Source organism: Cupressus sempervirens, chromosome 3, assembly GCF_028749045.1.
Source record: "Cupressus sempervirens isolate cs-2001-9-10 chromosome 3, ASM2874904v1, whole genome shotgun sequence".
NCBI lineage: Eukaryota > Viridiplantae > Streptophyta > Pinopsida > Cupressales > Cupressaceae > Cupressus > Cupressus sempervirens.
In genome coordinates, this window is record NC_143120.1 from 648766975 (window position 1) to 648783037 (window position 16063).

Sequence of the window (16063 nt, forward strand, 5' to 3'; positions counted from 1 at the left end):
AGGAGCTCGCACCTCTTTTATGCACATGGTGTCTACAACACAGGAGTTAGCACACTAATTAAGCACATGGTGTCTACAACCTTCTCATTCTTATCCACTCATCTAGAATGATGGATAAGGCATGTGCTTAGTTGTCATGATGCTTATCTTATCTCATTGTTCCTTCTAGATACATTCTAAGTGCTTTCTGAGAGGCCTTTATATATAGGCTCTCATAGTGTCTACATACATCATATACTGAACAGATCAATGCATTAGGACATACTCTGATTAATTGATCATATCCATTTTTGGTCTACAATTGTGCTTGTGTTTGAGTTCTTAATTCTTGGGTGAATTTTTTCCTTAGGCAAATTCTTACATAGTATCAGAGCTATACCAAATTCTTACATGGTATTAGAGCTATACCAAATTCTTACATGGTATTAGAGCTCTTGGAAATTTTCTCATCACATAGCCATTTGAGACCATTATTGCTTCAACACCTCAGCCTGAATCCAGAGTACTATAGAAATTGGGAGTGTCTAGAGCCAGATCTGACCTCGCCATTGCATCCAGAACACTGATTCGATGAAGATCAACTATAAAGTTGCCTACCTTAGGGAAAAGTCGATTGTGAGGCAAATTTTTTTTGCAAACTGATTTACAACATTGGCATGATTATTTCATATTTGTACATTTAATTTTTAGATCATAATTTTTTTTCATATGTATCTCTGCTATTTTTTTCAAATTTGCATTATTTTATGAATTTTTTTGACCATTGGGCCATAGGAGAGATTTTTTGCAGGTCAAGATTGAAGCTTGCTGGTGCAAATTAGATATTTGCATCACATTTAGAAGGTCAAAAAATCCCTAGATCAAATTTTGTTTCATCCAAATCGGACATCTGAGGCAAAATCTAGAGTCATTTGATTTTTGGAGGTGCGATGGCGGCAATTCAGGAAAAATAACAACAGCAACAATTTTCAAACAACGATATCTCCCTCGTATGGACTCCTTTTTGCAAGAATTTTTTTTTTTTTTTGGGGTAGGATTTTGTGATCTACACATTGGTGTAGGTGGTTTGAGATCTCTGTTCCTAAATTTTCTGCAGCTCGCAAATCCTAATTTTTACCACTTAAAATGCTTAGTATAGGCTCATCTGGACTCCAAATCAGGTTCCATTTTTTTTTGAAAGTGCATTTTTTTTTGGTCTACTTTCTAGATCTAAAAGTAGATTATAAGTTTTGTGGATAGAAATACTGCGTTAAGAAATAGGCTTTAAATTAGCAAGTGGTTACCAAGTGTCTAAATCATACATTGAGGGGGTTTTTTGATTTTTTGGAGGTTAATTGATTGATCCATCATGGAAGAGGTAGATTTGATCTACTTGACCCCAGACAACTATCAAGAATGGAGTCAACTTGTTGTCAGATATCTCAGTCAGCACAATGCACTGCCCTATGCGCTAGCTCTTGAGTATCATCCTGACAAGAGTCTCATCATTTGGCATACTCTCTCTCTTTATGGTTAATGACATTCTAGATACAATGTCTGACATTAAGTCATCTGATCCATATGTTTTTTGGATGTATCTTTGGGAGAAGTATAGAGATCCAAACATTCCTCCATTCCCATAAGATATCTCACCTTCAGTTGTTGTTGCATCCTCTTCAGATGAGATCACACCTCCAACACCTGTTGCTCCTACTAATCTTGTTCTAGCCACAAATGCTTCAAATTCAGTGTAGCAGGACCCTTTATGTCTTCCTTCTCTACCTTCATGTGACGACTTCCTTCCCGCCCTTGCAGGCCTATTCATGGAGTCTCACATTGAAGATGTGGGAGACATCATCGATGATATTCGTCTTCTTTTTAAGGCAAATTCCATTGCCATAGTGACAGATTCATGTACTTTAGCACAACAGGGTACACATGGTCTTCCAGTTCTAGGTGATGACTTCTTACTAGACATTTCAGCTCTATTCGTAGAGTCACACATAGCTGATTTAGAAGACTTCTTTGATGATCTACCTCTTCTCTTTGTTGAAGACTATCCTTCTACAATTGTTGTGAGGGCCCACTTTGACCCTCATGTCCATTCTCTACATGATCAGTCTTTCTGGAATGATATGATTGTGGATACTTATGTACATCATCTACAGGAGGTCTCTTTGTCATTTGAGAAGAGTGTTGGTTTTTTGAAACAAGTTCTACATCACTCCTTGTTCAATCTGCACTTCTTCTTAGTAGTTTTGGATGAATCCATCATCAACATTAACACAAGGACACTTGAACAGGTTTCAAAGACAACGTTCTTCTTAGAGATTTCTTCTCCATACAGGGGACACATCTCTTTTGTACCCTTTCATTTGTTTCTTCCAAAGGGGAGGAACATCATTCAAAGGTCATGGATTAGCTTCTACATTGAAGCATTTCTCATTGATTGACACACTACTTTTAGGGGGGAGACTACCTCGTCTCCTTCTCCTTTTTGGGGGGGACTTTTTCCTCTTAGGGGGGTTTTGTCCTTCTCCTTTTCTCTCTTGTATATATTGGATGTATGTCGTAATGAGGGGGTCTTGATTACTCCATCCATCCATGCATCCCTTTTCATCTCTCTTTTCGGGGGAGGGTTTTTCCCATGAGGTTTTCCCTCTTTCCCCGCTTTATGAGACATTTGCATATCATTATGTATATGGGTACCTAACATGGCCTAGTAGCTGAGACCCATCATGCATTTCATCCTAGTTTTTCGTAAGCTTAAGGGCATTCCCCTAAGTTGCACTTAAGGGGGGGTGTTGGTGTAAATAAGTATTTACTATTTACACTTACTTAAGTTTACTTAGGTAAATGCATTATTTTAATATTTATTTATTAGCCACCTAGGAGTATGTGTACTCTTGTGAGTTGTCATGTTGACAACACAAGACTTTGTGCACCTTTTTAATGCACATGGTGTCTACAACACAAGAGTTAGCACACTAATTAAGCACATGGTGTCTACAACCTTCTCATTTTTATCCACTCATCTAGAATGATGGATAAGACATGTGCTTAGTTGTCATGATGCTTATCTTATCTCCTAGTTCCTTCTAGAGACATTCTAGGTGCTTCCTGAGAGACCTTTATATACAGGCTCTCCTAGTGTCTACATACATCATATACTGAATAGAACAATGTATTAGGACATACTCTGATTAATTGATCATATCCATTTTTGGTCTACAATTGTGCTTGTGTTTGAGTTCTTAGTTCCTAGGTGAATTTTGCCTTTAGGCAAATTCTTACATAGTATCACAGCTATACCAAATTCTTACATGGTATCAGAGCTATACCAAATTCTTACAGACTCAAATTCACATAGTTAAATTCACACAGTTAAATAAATCCTGATAGCAATATCACAAAGAAAATTTGGTTAGGAATCATGCTAAAAATAAGATAGGAATCATGTAAAAATAAGACAAAAGATGCCTATAAATATTTTAGTAATCTATAAATGATATTTTTTGTATTTCAACTATAAAATGTTCAATGATGGTGAAAGCAACATTTCGTGGATTCTTCTAGGCAACCAATGGTATACAAAAAGTTGACCCCATATTCCCTTTCTTATTTGTGATAATAGTTGAAGTTATGAGGTAGGGTATGGAAAATAAAAGAAATCATGAATTTGGAAAGAAATTAAGGTAGTTAATGATATCGAACCAATTAGAGAGGTCATAGAAAATATCATTGAGCAAGCAAGAATGTGAGGATAAATAGTGATAGTTCAAGGTCCCTTTTAAAAAAGATTCTATGATATATTAGATTTGGAGGTTATACATTGACATATTTTAAATATAAATGTGTATGTGGATGAAAATTCTACAAACTTCAAAGCCATTTAGGTGCCAATAGTTCATTAAGATTTTACTTTTTAATTATTAACATTCATTTTAATAAAAATAAATGATATTATCTTTTAACTCTTGAAAGCTATTGCTTATGGTCTTAATTTATGTTTGGCAAGTTTATGCGATCAATTTTGGTATGCATTGTATGGTTGTAAGATTCATCTTGTGTTCCTATTGATTTTATATTTTATATTTATTTAAATGCTTTTTTCACACCAAGAGAATAAGCTACACACCCACTTTTAAAGAACTAGTTGTTGAACTACTCTCTTTCAAAAATTCATGATAATTGTCACTTATGAATTATAACATTTCACCTTCTAAAGAAATAGAAAAGATTTGTAAGTAGCAATAATATAATTTTTTGTCTTTTCATGCATTTCATGCTATGATTTTGCCACAAACACTATTTGATGCTACTATTTAATAGACTACTTTCTACAGCGATACATATTTGTAGACCTACACTTTTTTAAACTTATTTTTATCATGCAAACCTTCAATTATACTTTCAAATGAAATTCCTATGCGAGTAGCTTACATCTCCTTTGGTGCAAGTGCTAGTATATATATAACTATACATAAGCTAGTATATTTTTGTGCAAGTGCCAGTATTTATATAACTATATATAAGCTAGTATATTTTCATGTGAAATTGTGTGAGTGCTTTGCCTGTGTGAGGGAACAAATTGCGATTTCGCTGGTCTGGTTCGTCTCCAGTTCAATCACTGTTTTGAAAGCTCTTTGCTGATCTGGTTTGTTTCCAGTTCAATCACTGTTATAGGGATCAAGTTTTCAAGAAAACCTAGAAGAGTATTTTCAGCTTTTAATGAGGCGAATTTGAAGAATGAAGTCTTCAAAGTCAGAAATTGATCTGAATCACCCCAATGTGGAAGAGTATCTGGCTGAATCATACTTGGATGGGTCTCTTGGTCCGGACAGGAAGCTACTACTGTATCCAGCATTTTTTTTAGTCAATCACGTTTGTTCCTTTTATTTCTTTGTGTCCTTCCAATATTTTAACAATTTTCATGCGTCCTTGGAGGTCTAGACAAGGGTACAAAGTTATTACAACTAAATCATTGTTTAAAAACCTTAATTACAATACATTCAAAATTGTTTGTTGCTCCAATTACACACAGAAAACGTTAGTCCAGATTTGCATTATCCGTTTACAAAGGGCAATATTATTCCCTTTTCCAAAGAAGCACAGAGTAATTGTGGAAAAGTACATAAGATTTGAACAACAAAACCTGCACAATATTATTCCTTTTTCCAAAGAAGCACAGAGTAATTTTGGAAAACTACATAAGATTTGAACAACAAAACCTGCACATTTTTTAACACATGAATTATTCGATTAGAGCTCGTTCGCTTAGCTCATGTCATTCCCCTTACCAGTTGAGTTCCATTGCCCAAATCAATCTTTTATTTGTTTTATAATTGCTTCCTGCAGGCGGTATACATCAACATACAAGTGATATCTCCCTGGGTACAATTTACAAATTTTGAGTTTTTTTATTTATACGCGAATGAGGTCTCTAATGGGCCTGCAGCTGTCAAAAGAGAAAGATTCAACCCGTGACCAGAAGTAGCCAAAGCATTGTATGCTCACGTTCAATTAAAAAAAAAAGTAGGGACTTCTTTGCGTAAAGTGGCCCAAAATAAATCTAGGATGAATGCAGCCAAGACCTAAATTGCTGCACTAGTAATCAGGCCGGAAAAAACTATCGACTACGACATAAATGTTAAGTTTGAGCCAATTTGAGGGTATACGTTACCAGAGCTGAGAAATTCAAACAGAATTTGTTAAGGGCATTTTCAAAATCCATACAGGCAAAAGCTACATGTTAAAGTATTCACTGAAGCCGAAAGGCATACAAAGACGACTGTAGGTTTAAAATGCCTATCATTATACCAACATATAGCAAGTACAAAGCCGAGTGTTGCCTCCAAAAAGTTATATCTTCTGGAGTTCTCATTGCATTCCATCTTATTGTTGACGTGATCACATGACAGCCATTTCCTTTAAGCTTGCTTGGGTAGTTACATTACCTCAAATTAGGAATATCAATTATTTTGAGTAATTAGGAAATTAAAAAGTTAGTTTTCTTGTGAGACAGTCAGGCTCAAGGACGACGTGATATGGCCAATAGAATTATTTTTAAGATTAGCAAAAAATTATATAAATTTGGGCTTCCTTCAGAAACAACATGGTAGATGAGAGAGAGAATGCACTTGTGAGTCTGAGGAAACATTTTATCAGATAATCTCTATTTGTGGAGCTTATTCAAGAACTTGTGAGAGGAGCTTACTTATGTAATATTATAATGGTTGTTTTCTTATCTTTTAGTACAAATTTTAAGCATTTTGGTTTATGTTTGCATTTTTCTTATTTTTAATAATTACAATATATATTGCTGGGCCCTTTTTAAGCAGGGTTAGTTCATTTACCTTAGGGCATGGAATAAAAGTTCATGCTGCTTCCTTCTATCCAATAGTTATGCTTGACCTTTCTTGCCATTGTTGTGTGGAGCAGTCATGTTTACATTTGTATATCCCATAGTTCCTCCCATGCAAGTTATTCTTGGCTGCTGGACATTGCTGAAATTGATCTTGAACCCCATCCCAAGTATAAATTCTCCTTTTGGCATTTTGTAGTCATTCAATATTTATCACGTGAATTATGTTGTTGCCATGAACAAAACCAATAAGGTAAAGCATATCCTGCATAACAGTGATAGGTGTATTCCATCTGTTATGTTAGCTGGACTTTAATTTGACTATGTGAGTGCAATAGTATCATATGTGTACCCATTGATGCTACGTATAATGCTTTGTGCATTGTTATACACAATATTCTCAGAACATTTGTTTAAGCTTAAGCATGCATTAGCCTCTGAAACTCAGAATCTGGGATTAGGATGGGCTGACGTATTGTAGCTTTGTGTTGTAAACACCCATGCCTCTTTGCAAATGGGGATCAGAGACTGCTAAGTTGAGATGTTGAGTGAATGAACTTTCCAAGTATTGAATCCCAATTCTAAAATCTGGGCTTGAGGAGGTTTTCCATTACAAAATCGCCCTCTAGTTCGAGGTTTCCCTTCAATCCTTGTGTAAGCCAAGGTAATGTTTCGAGAATTCCATGTTTGAAATTGAAATTTGTGAAGTTGTGATGTAGAAAAATGAAAAATTCATTAAGTGTGGAGAAATAGGTAAATTCCAAGCTCAAAAGGGAAAATAAGGGAAAAAAAAGAGGAGAAAATCCTAGAGATCCTTGGATAAAAATTGAAATTCCATTTTTTGCAAGAAAGTCCAAAGTGTTCCTTTAAAAAATTCATGGCTAGAGAAAATTTTCCCTTGAAATTCTATAAAGAGGCCGATTTTCCACTCATCTATTCATGACTCGATTTAATTCCCACCTCCAATTCCATGATGACCTCAAATTTCAACCTTAAAGTCCACGATTCCACCAGTTTTCCACCACAGAATACATGAGATGCTCAAATCTCCAACCGAGTGTAAGAATCAATTTCAATTTAAAATTAAGGAATGTGAGATGCACAAAGGAAAATTAAAGTTGAGTGAAAAAAATCCTTAATCAAAGAAGAGATTGCAAGTGAAGGTTAAAAAATCAGGGAAATTTCTCTTCTTAGGAAAGAATGTAATCTCTACCTTGCCTTTCCTGTCTGGTATAATGCCTTTCCCACCAGCAAGGCCAAGGTTATCTTTTCAGCCTAATCAAAGTTTGACTTGAATGTTCCTTCATGGGGCGAGTATTCACTTTGCCATTGCCTTCATAACCTTATGCATGCTAGCCCATTAACAAGGAGTATCTGTATGATTAAGTTTTGTCTCATTAGGACTAATGTGTTCTCCACTCAAAATTAGTTTGTAATGGATTGCGGCTTTAATTAGCTTTGATAAAGAGACTTTTCTGCAGCCATTTTGATGTGTGCCTGCTTAATCTTATCCTTAAATCTTTTGCCTTTTAAGCTACAAGTTTCAAGAGAAAATCAAAGTAGATATTCCTACTTGCATCGAGGTGATAAGATTTGTCCATCTTAGTGTGAAGAGAGAACAGCAGGAGCTGTTCCCCTTAATGTTGATATTTTGGTAGATTTTACCTACTTTATGCATAATGTGCTTCATGGGAAGACAACAATATTAAGAACTGTGTTTATAAAGGAAAACAATATGACATAACACTCTCCCCTACAAAACACTTATTTGCTCTTTATAATGGTACAGAATTGGCAGTGTTCACACATTTGCAAAATGTAACACTTCTTTGCAGTATTATGGCAGTCACAATCTTGTGTTAACTTAAAATTTCTGAAGTGTATAGAATCCAAAGAAATATGTTTTTGTGTTTATCTAGATTTTGTTGGAAAACAGTAGTTATAAGTTTTGGAAATAAAATAAAATAGCCTGTAGATTATTGTATGCAAACTGTAAAAACATGATAGCCTTATGTGCAAACTTTACAAATTACTGTTGTATATATCTTTTACCGCATGTCTTATGATTAGCTATTTCGCGAAATGATTCAATATGTTGATTACTTCATAATTTTTTAATTTTTGTTTGTGAAATGTGAATGCCCTTAATTGCAACATTGTCTGGACTTTTTTTGATGTCTAACCTCGTAATCTGGTTATTGCCTATGAATTTGTTTGATTTTTATCACTGTGGTTTCATCCTTCATGAATTAGATGCGATCTGATCGATATCTCACCTGCATTAAATGAAGCAGCAAGTGCCATAGTTGATGTGAGTGTCCAATGTCAATCTCTTAAAAATCTTGGCATAAGTACTTTCTAACTAAATAGAACATATGGTTTTTGCAAAGCTGTAAGCTTCTTGTTTGGTGATCTAAACTGTTTGATTTTCACAATTAATTAAGTGAAATGTACATTTCTAAATGGAGATGTAAAATTTCTTGTGCGAAACTTGCATGTATTCATTATAAGTAATTACTTATTCCATGTCATTAAAGCTTTAAATTTTACATAAATGATTGGTCTATATGGCTCTTAATATCTTACTAATGTCAAGACCTATTTACTTCCTCCTTATTGATGGTAGTAAGCAAGGATCTTTTGGTGCACGGTATCCTTTATTGAACAAGATGCAGAAAGTTTTTTGAGTTTTGCTGAACGGGACAAATTTTACTGATTACTAAAAGAAATTAGAGTTTTTGTCCATAGGCTTTTTACCCATAAAACTAGACTATATTGCATGAAGATGACAACCTGTAGATAGCCAATCATCATGAGGTTTCACATTCTTTTAGCATTCTACTGTCTTATTTTCCTTTTTCTCTTATATCCTAAATTTTAAATATGAGGGTGACTCTAAATGAGATACATGCCGTACACTATACTTAATGGTCTTTAATATCTAAAAATTAAATTTTTCTTTTCGTTGGAGTAAGGACCTGACACAGTCACCGGTCATCCAAATTCTGATTTTTGGCTGCACTTCCAAGAAGACACCCAAATGTCTTGAGTGTGAATTTGCCGAGCCATTTAATGAAACTATATGCAGCTTGTTCTTCTTTTTTTGATTGGCAAACTTAGTTTCTATTAGATTATAGAATAGGCTTATACAAAATTTTGAAAATGATAGATTGTGTTCTGCAATGGCAGATATGTCTTTGAATGCCCAAAATTCTAACAGTCCACCCATTACAAAATTACTTTCCGGCCATTCTATCTGTATACTGACTATTGAACCATACAAATTGACATGATTCAGTCACACTGACTATTCCTATGAACAAGTTCCAGCACTTGATGATTATAAAAAATTACAAAATTTAAAGACTCACCAGCACTTACAGATTATACAAAATTACAAAATTTACAGACTCAACGACTTGAAAAAAACTAGCAATTCACTAATATCTGCCTACTGTTTTAGGATTTCTCCTCCTGCTGCTGTGACGTCCTCCCCCAGTAGTCGTCCTTTGTGAATTTTAGCCAATTGTTGGGTCTCTTTACTGCCTCAGGGCTGAACATTTGCACCTCTTGCTCTTGGTCTGGAAGGTAGTCTTTGATGAAATCTCAAGATTCTCAACCCACTTGGGCATTTGCTTGGCATTTCTCGTTGTCACTAGATGCACTTCATTAAAGGAAAGGTCGTAGAGGTGGAGTGACCTTTACAACATGGAGCCATTCACTGTCCTGCACCACAAACCATTTCTTGGGTTTCGCTATTGGAATGAAAGTACCCATGTGTTATGTCCATTCATCCTGCACCCATTCCTTCATTGTAAAGTTTCTACAAATTCTGTTATAAAATCAGACTTTTCAAATACCCTTGAGTTGCTGTAGATAATCTTCTTTAACTTCTGAATGTAGGAGGAGTTATCAGAATATTGAATGCTGTTCTGAATTTAATTATCTTTGCAATAAATTTGTATGGGGCAGTATTGCTTGAAGGCAGTATTGCTTGAAGGAGTAGACTTATTTGTGTGTCCTCAAACTACAATAACACCCACCCCTTATACCAAGACCAAAGGGCATGTCCCTTAAAGGGACATGACCCTCTCTAGGTCGGCCCATACATTACCTGTAGAAATCGACGCCTTAAGGGAGATAACAAAACTGTTAAACTAACATAACAATTAGTTATAGTTAGTACAAGATATGTTTACTGCCAAGGATCGCTGCCCATCCTATTGCCAAGTATGGTGTATATATTGCTTTCATATGGCGTAAGGGGAGAAGATTAAGGTGCGCTCTGCACTTCTCAGACCAGTAGGAATATCATAGTTAATTTTTAACACTCCCTTTTAAATTGATAATCATACTGAGAGAACATATCTAGCATCATCGATCACGATGAATAAGCATAGATTGATACTCAATATCTATTTGAATCTTCTAATAAAATAGTATCATGGAACATATGATACCAAGTCATATAACCATCTTGTGATATGAATTATCACTTATACTAGTGATGTTAGCATTGCATGTAATGCAATACACAGGATAAAATTTGAAGAACGTTTAATTTTTTCATTTATCCAGGTTGTGATTCGTAGGAACTGGCAATCCTATATCACAACTTGATCTTGAATTAAGATCTACCAGAATACAGGATAAAGTCTAAAGAATAAATTCTTCCTTTATCCAAGTTGTGATTTATAGACATGGAAATGCTTATGTCACAAATGATCTTGAACTCACCTAAATCTAATAGTAGTTCTATACTGTTCAATACATAATTTGAGAAATTGTCATCTCTCATAATGTCTTTTATACAAGTATTCATTACTTTAGAGATCGTCACCTCTTAAATAATGAATATAGATGGTGGAGCCGGTTGATGTCAGGTTTGTACCACTACATAACATGTAGCAATTGAACACTTGATATGGGATATCAAACACTCAATTCCTCTCTTGAAAAGTTAATACTCATGAAGACATGAGCAAAACTCCAATGTTCCTTACACCTGTGGATACTAGCTTAGTTATCAATGTGATTTGCTGATAATCATGTAGGCGGCCTTACATTGTTCATTCAAGGATAACTTGGACTTTGGGATGATGATGAGGATGATGATATTGTATGAATGCCAGATGATGTTGATGGTGGCGGTGATGGTGGAGGGTGTAGCGCCAGATAATGTTGATTGCGCGAGGAGGAGACAGTAATGCTTCTAATGACTTTTACCTTCCTAACTTTCTAAAATGAAATCTGACTACTTAACTACTTGCTATTCTACTCCTACTCCTATGGATGGAAAGATTAGCAAATGGACGGGGATCGAATCTAATGAAAGCTAACCAGTGGCTCCACCTCCATAGATGCAATGATTCAAGGAAAAAGGACTAGTTTACCACACAAGGCTTCCCAACAAGCCGCTAGGATGCTAGTGGCGTAGTTATAGATTCCTATCAAACATCCACTAATACTACCATGCAACTATCCATCTACTTTTCTCTCTACTTAACAATTTGAAATGAAATTTATTTTAACAACTTCAAAGAAAATCTTATTCTAACTATTGGAAGTAGAAACCATGCAACAACACCAAAAGTTCTTAATCACCATGCAAGTCACAACAATGAGAAAGAAAAGCAATTTTGGCATTATCTTAGCAACAATTTTTTTCGACCTTTTATAAATGAGAGCAAATGGCCTTATATAGAGGCCAAAATTTACAACCGACGGTAGAGATAAAGAGGCAAAACCAACGATCCAGATTGGATCCTAGAAACCCTAATTAGGGTTGCCACTCCATCGGCCAATGAGAAGACGCCACCTCATCAACGGACCAATGAAAAACAAGGAAAAGTGGCAACCAATGAAAAGGCACCAAAATGGTAGCGAATCAGAATTAGACACCTATCCTACCCAAGGAAAAGGAGAATTTGCCACTTGGGCTTACATTAAATGATCTTCTAATATAGTTCTACCTTTTTCTTTCATCTTTTTAGCCAAAGTGATGAACTTGGCTAGCTTGTCGTTGACTTTCTTCATGGGAGGGCAAGGTGTATGTTTCATCTTGAGCTCAACTGAATTCATCACGTTGCTCGCTGCTTGCAGTGTTTTCTCATGATCCTTCTCATATTCTTTCGCGTATCCGATAAAGGCATTGAGGGAGGCAAGGGTGCCCAAATGTTTCTTCTTGATGACAACCTTCCCCAACTCATCCAATCTTGATCCAAACTCTGTCTCATTGATGTTCTTCTCTTTGATATCTTCAAAATCAAGTGCAGCCCCACTGTCGCTCATTATGGTTGAAATGGAAGTGTTAATGCTTGGGTTGTGTTGTGCAATCTCGTTCTGGACTTCTTCAAGTATTCTCAATCTGATAGTCAAGACAACAAACCAAGACTCCATCGTACTCAATCCTCCTTCATCTATCAACTTGGTTCTTTCCAAATATTTCTCTGGTAGCTCAATGAATGCTTGTAGCTTGGGAATGGCTAAGTCCTTGATTGGAAGGAAATCCTTCCACTCACCTTCAAATGTTCTGAATTTATCTCTAATAGCCACCAGTGACCTGAATGTCGAGACAAAGGAAGATAAGAAATTTTTCCCTTCGTAGATTGTATTATGGATCCAATCCTTGAATTCATGCAGCTGAGTCGATATCTCTTCTATGTTGCTCCCACTGTCTTGAGGAAGGGCTACCTGGTGCAACTGTTGGATAGGCTGGCAATCTCTCTAATACTTGTTCTCAGTCTCCAACTTTACGATCCTTTCGTTTGCCTTCCTCAACCTTTCTTTGATTGAAACGATGCCTTCCCGGATCTCCTCACATTCCATGTCATCCGTGATTCTTCCCAAGTTATGTTCTACTATCTCAAATTCCTGAGCCACAATCTCATCCAATGCCTTGTTAGCTGTTGGTATAGCAATCTGAACCTTTCAGTGACCATCATTGTCGCTCCTAATTACCTTTGACACAGTTTTTGCAATTTGTGTTTGGTTTTCACTATCACCTTTTTCCATTAATCCTTGGATACCTTCAACTGTTTGGACAATCACTAGCTCGCCTCTTGGCATAAGCATTTGCCTTAACCATAGTGGTGCAGTGCATCTCCCCAAATCTGGATTCGGTTCGACTAGCAAAGCATTGCCAACGGCCTCGGGTGCCTAGCTTACTTCCTCAATATCAACTGGTCCATTTTCTTGACTAGTAACTGCCATGTCATCTCCATGTTGATTCTCTGAGAGAGGGGATTACTCGGTGCTGTCACTATAACCGCTTGATTCTGAATCAGAGCTTAACTCTACCGTGGCCCTTTGTCCACATGTATTATCCTCTTGGCTTCTAGCCTCAATTATGCTCTCCCTTGATAGTGATGTATTCTGTTTCTTCGCTAGAGGCTCCTGATGTCTTTTACTTTTCTCAACCTCCAAACTTCTCTTCTTGCCCTTAACCGTTCTTTGCTGCTGGTTGCTTCATTCACCTTTCTGTTCGACTGATTCCGCTGGACCTACCTTTGGCTTCATCTTCTCATAAGTAAGGTGTATCTTCTGGCTTTGTAATTTCCTCAACTTTTCATTGTACGACGACTCGGTGTGCAAATCAACCGTCCTTGTAACTACCTCCAAGGAAGGATCTTGGTGATCATCCCAATCCACTGGATTCAACTTTGTTCCATCTACTACATTATAATCTTCTCTCAACACATTTTCATCATCTTCTAGTTGAATGGGAATATCAAGGCCTCTCCATCTGATTGCCCTCATCATGTTCACTAACAATCTTGAGAAAGCTAGCTTTCTCACGTGAAAGTCATCTCGTGCATTGGCCCAAAAATCCTCTATGGTAGGAACATATTTAAATGTATCTCCGTGTGATGCCTTGATAAGACCATTAGGATCAAATCCTTGTTTTGCTCTATACCATCCTAGATGATACCATTCTAATTCTTTCTCCGCAGTTGCAAAGGCGACAAGATTGGGGCAACTATCATTGCCAATTCCAAATGAGAAGGTAATCCCCGTTTCACCCTTAAGTTTCATTATTCTATCATAATGCTCAAGTTGCTTAGCCAATTCGGGTGGGTACCTTGGAAGTCACTTGGGACAAACTGTGCTTCCTGCTACTCTAATATAAGTGAATTGTGGAAATTGGATGAACCAACTCCCATACTTCTTTATTTTTGTTTATACTTTGAGAGTCTCTTAGCAGGTATCCCTTGTAATATCCTTATCGTTTTCATGCCAAAGGTGTCACAAAACTTCTTATAGTCTTTGGCATTGTGCAAATGAAGTTGTGCAGAGCACTCATGCACCAAACACTACCTCGACCCATTGCCAATTACTCCTAAGGCCTTAAGTCCCGGATTTTCATACAATCTCACAATCAAATAGAACAAATAGGACCCTATATAGAATTGCTTTTGATTTTGTATGGTCCTAAGTTGCAATTCTAGGTTCTCGCTTATAATCCTAGCCCAATCAAATCTTGCTTTTCCTTTTTGAATTTCATCAATAAAGAAGTACATTCAGTTTTCGAATTGCATACCTTGAGCTAGGCCCATGATCCTGTCGAAAAGCACAATGAGATCGCCATACTTTGATTTGAAATTTGACACAGTGAGCCTTGATGATCTGGTAACTCCCTTCTTGCCTTCATGTAGCCAATCTTGCTTTAGATGAATGAAATAAGCCTCCTGGTTATCCTGAAATAACTTAGCCGCTTGATCCATCATTACCATTGTCATGCTTTTGTACTGGGGGATATTGAATGCTTCTTTGATCACTTGTCCGCCGATGTTGGCCAATACTCTCTTCCCTTCATAAAAAATGATGGATTTACTAACCAAATCAAACTGGGATGCATATTCCATTACCAACTATGGACAAGGCAAGGTAGGAAGGAAGGCCGTTGCGTGTACAATTCCGCTTTTGTAAATCTTCTTTGCCATAGGGGATTGTCCTTCCTTCAGTTTGTCCTTTAGCTGTATCATGTTTATTGTGCCGATATTGGTATCACTTCTTCGCCTCACTTTCGAAAAGAAAGTGGTCTTAAGCATCATGTTTTCCTTGTTTTTTTTGGTATTCGTTCCCTTTGGGTTCTTGCTTGCACTAACATCCATTATCCTAAACACTTATTTCTGCCTCTTCGTTCTAAGCGATATGGACTACTTTTATCAATCTCCAACCTTCTTTCTATCGATGGAATTTGGCTTATTTTTGCTTCGCCAAGTCATATCTCTACACTTATCAATCTCCAACCTTCAACCTAGGGGTGAAACTATCACTTATTTCTACCTTTTCATTACCTTAGGATGGACTACACTTATATCTCCCAATTTCAACTTAGGGTGGTCTAGCTTATTTCTGCCTCGCCAAGTGTCCTATCATGAAATCTACACTTATCTCTCCAAACTTCTTCCTAACAATGGGATGATGAAGTGGTGGATGATGAATGCAAGAAGAACATAAGGGAAACGAAACCAAGCAAGAACAAGGAGTAAAATCCGCCTTTGAACCAATCTTGAGCTTTAAAATGAATTGAATATTATTTAAATTTTACCTTTACCAATAGCCGGGCTCTCCTTGAATTTGGATCAAACCTTAAAAAATTCAAGCCTCCTTGCAAAATCACAATTTTAATCTCTTGGAAACTGCCCACACTCTGCCAAAAATCAGACTCTTGATCATGTGTTTCCTCCTCCAAGTAAAATCGCCTAGATCTGAAAT

The 16063-nt window shown here is 36.5% G+C and overlaps 1 protein-coding gene across 5 annotated transcripts in view; it reads left to right on the forward strand.

Annotated features, from left to right (window-relative positions):
• The first annotated feature begins 4538 nt into the window (after positions 1–4538).
• LOC149568370 (glycerol-3-phosphate acyltransferase 9-like) overlaps positions 4539–16063 on the forward strand; it is a 175030-nt gene continuing 163505 nt past the window's right edge. For 3 of the 5 annotated variants that reach the window (XR_016362551.1, XM_089821308.1, XM_089821309.1), the window contains exons 1-2: positions 4539–4835; positions 8597–8654. Coding sequence is in view for 4 of the 5 variants with exons in the window: in XM_089821308.1 (XP_089677434.1) it covers positions 4729–4835; positions 8597–8654 (165 nt within the window). In the remaining variant the exon portion in view is untranslated. Of the gene's footprint in view, positions 4864–6101; positions 6215–8596; positions 8655–16063 lie in introns of all 5 variants that reach the window. The other 2 variants (XM_089821311.1, XM_089821310.1) reach the window with 2 other exon arrangements.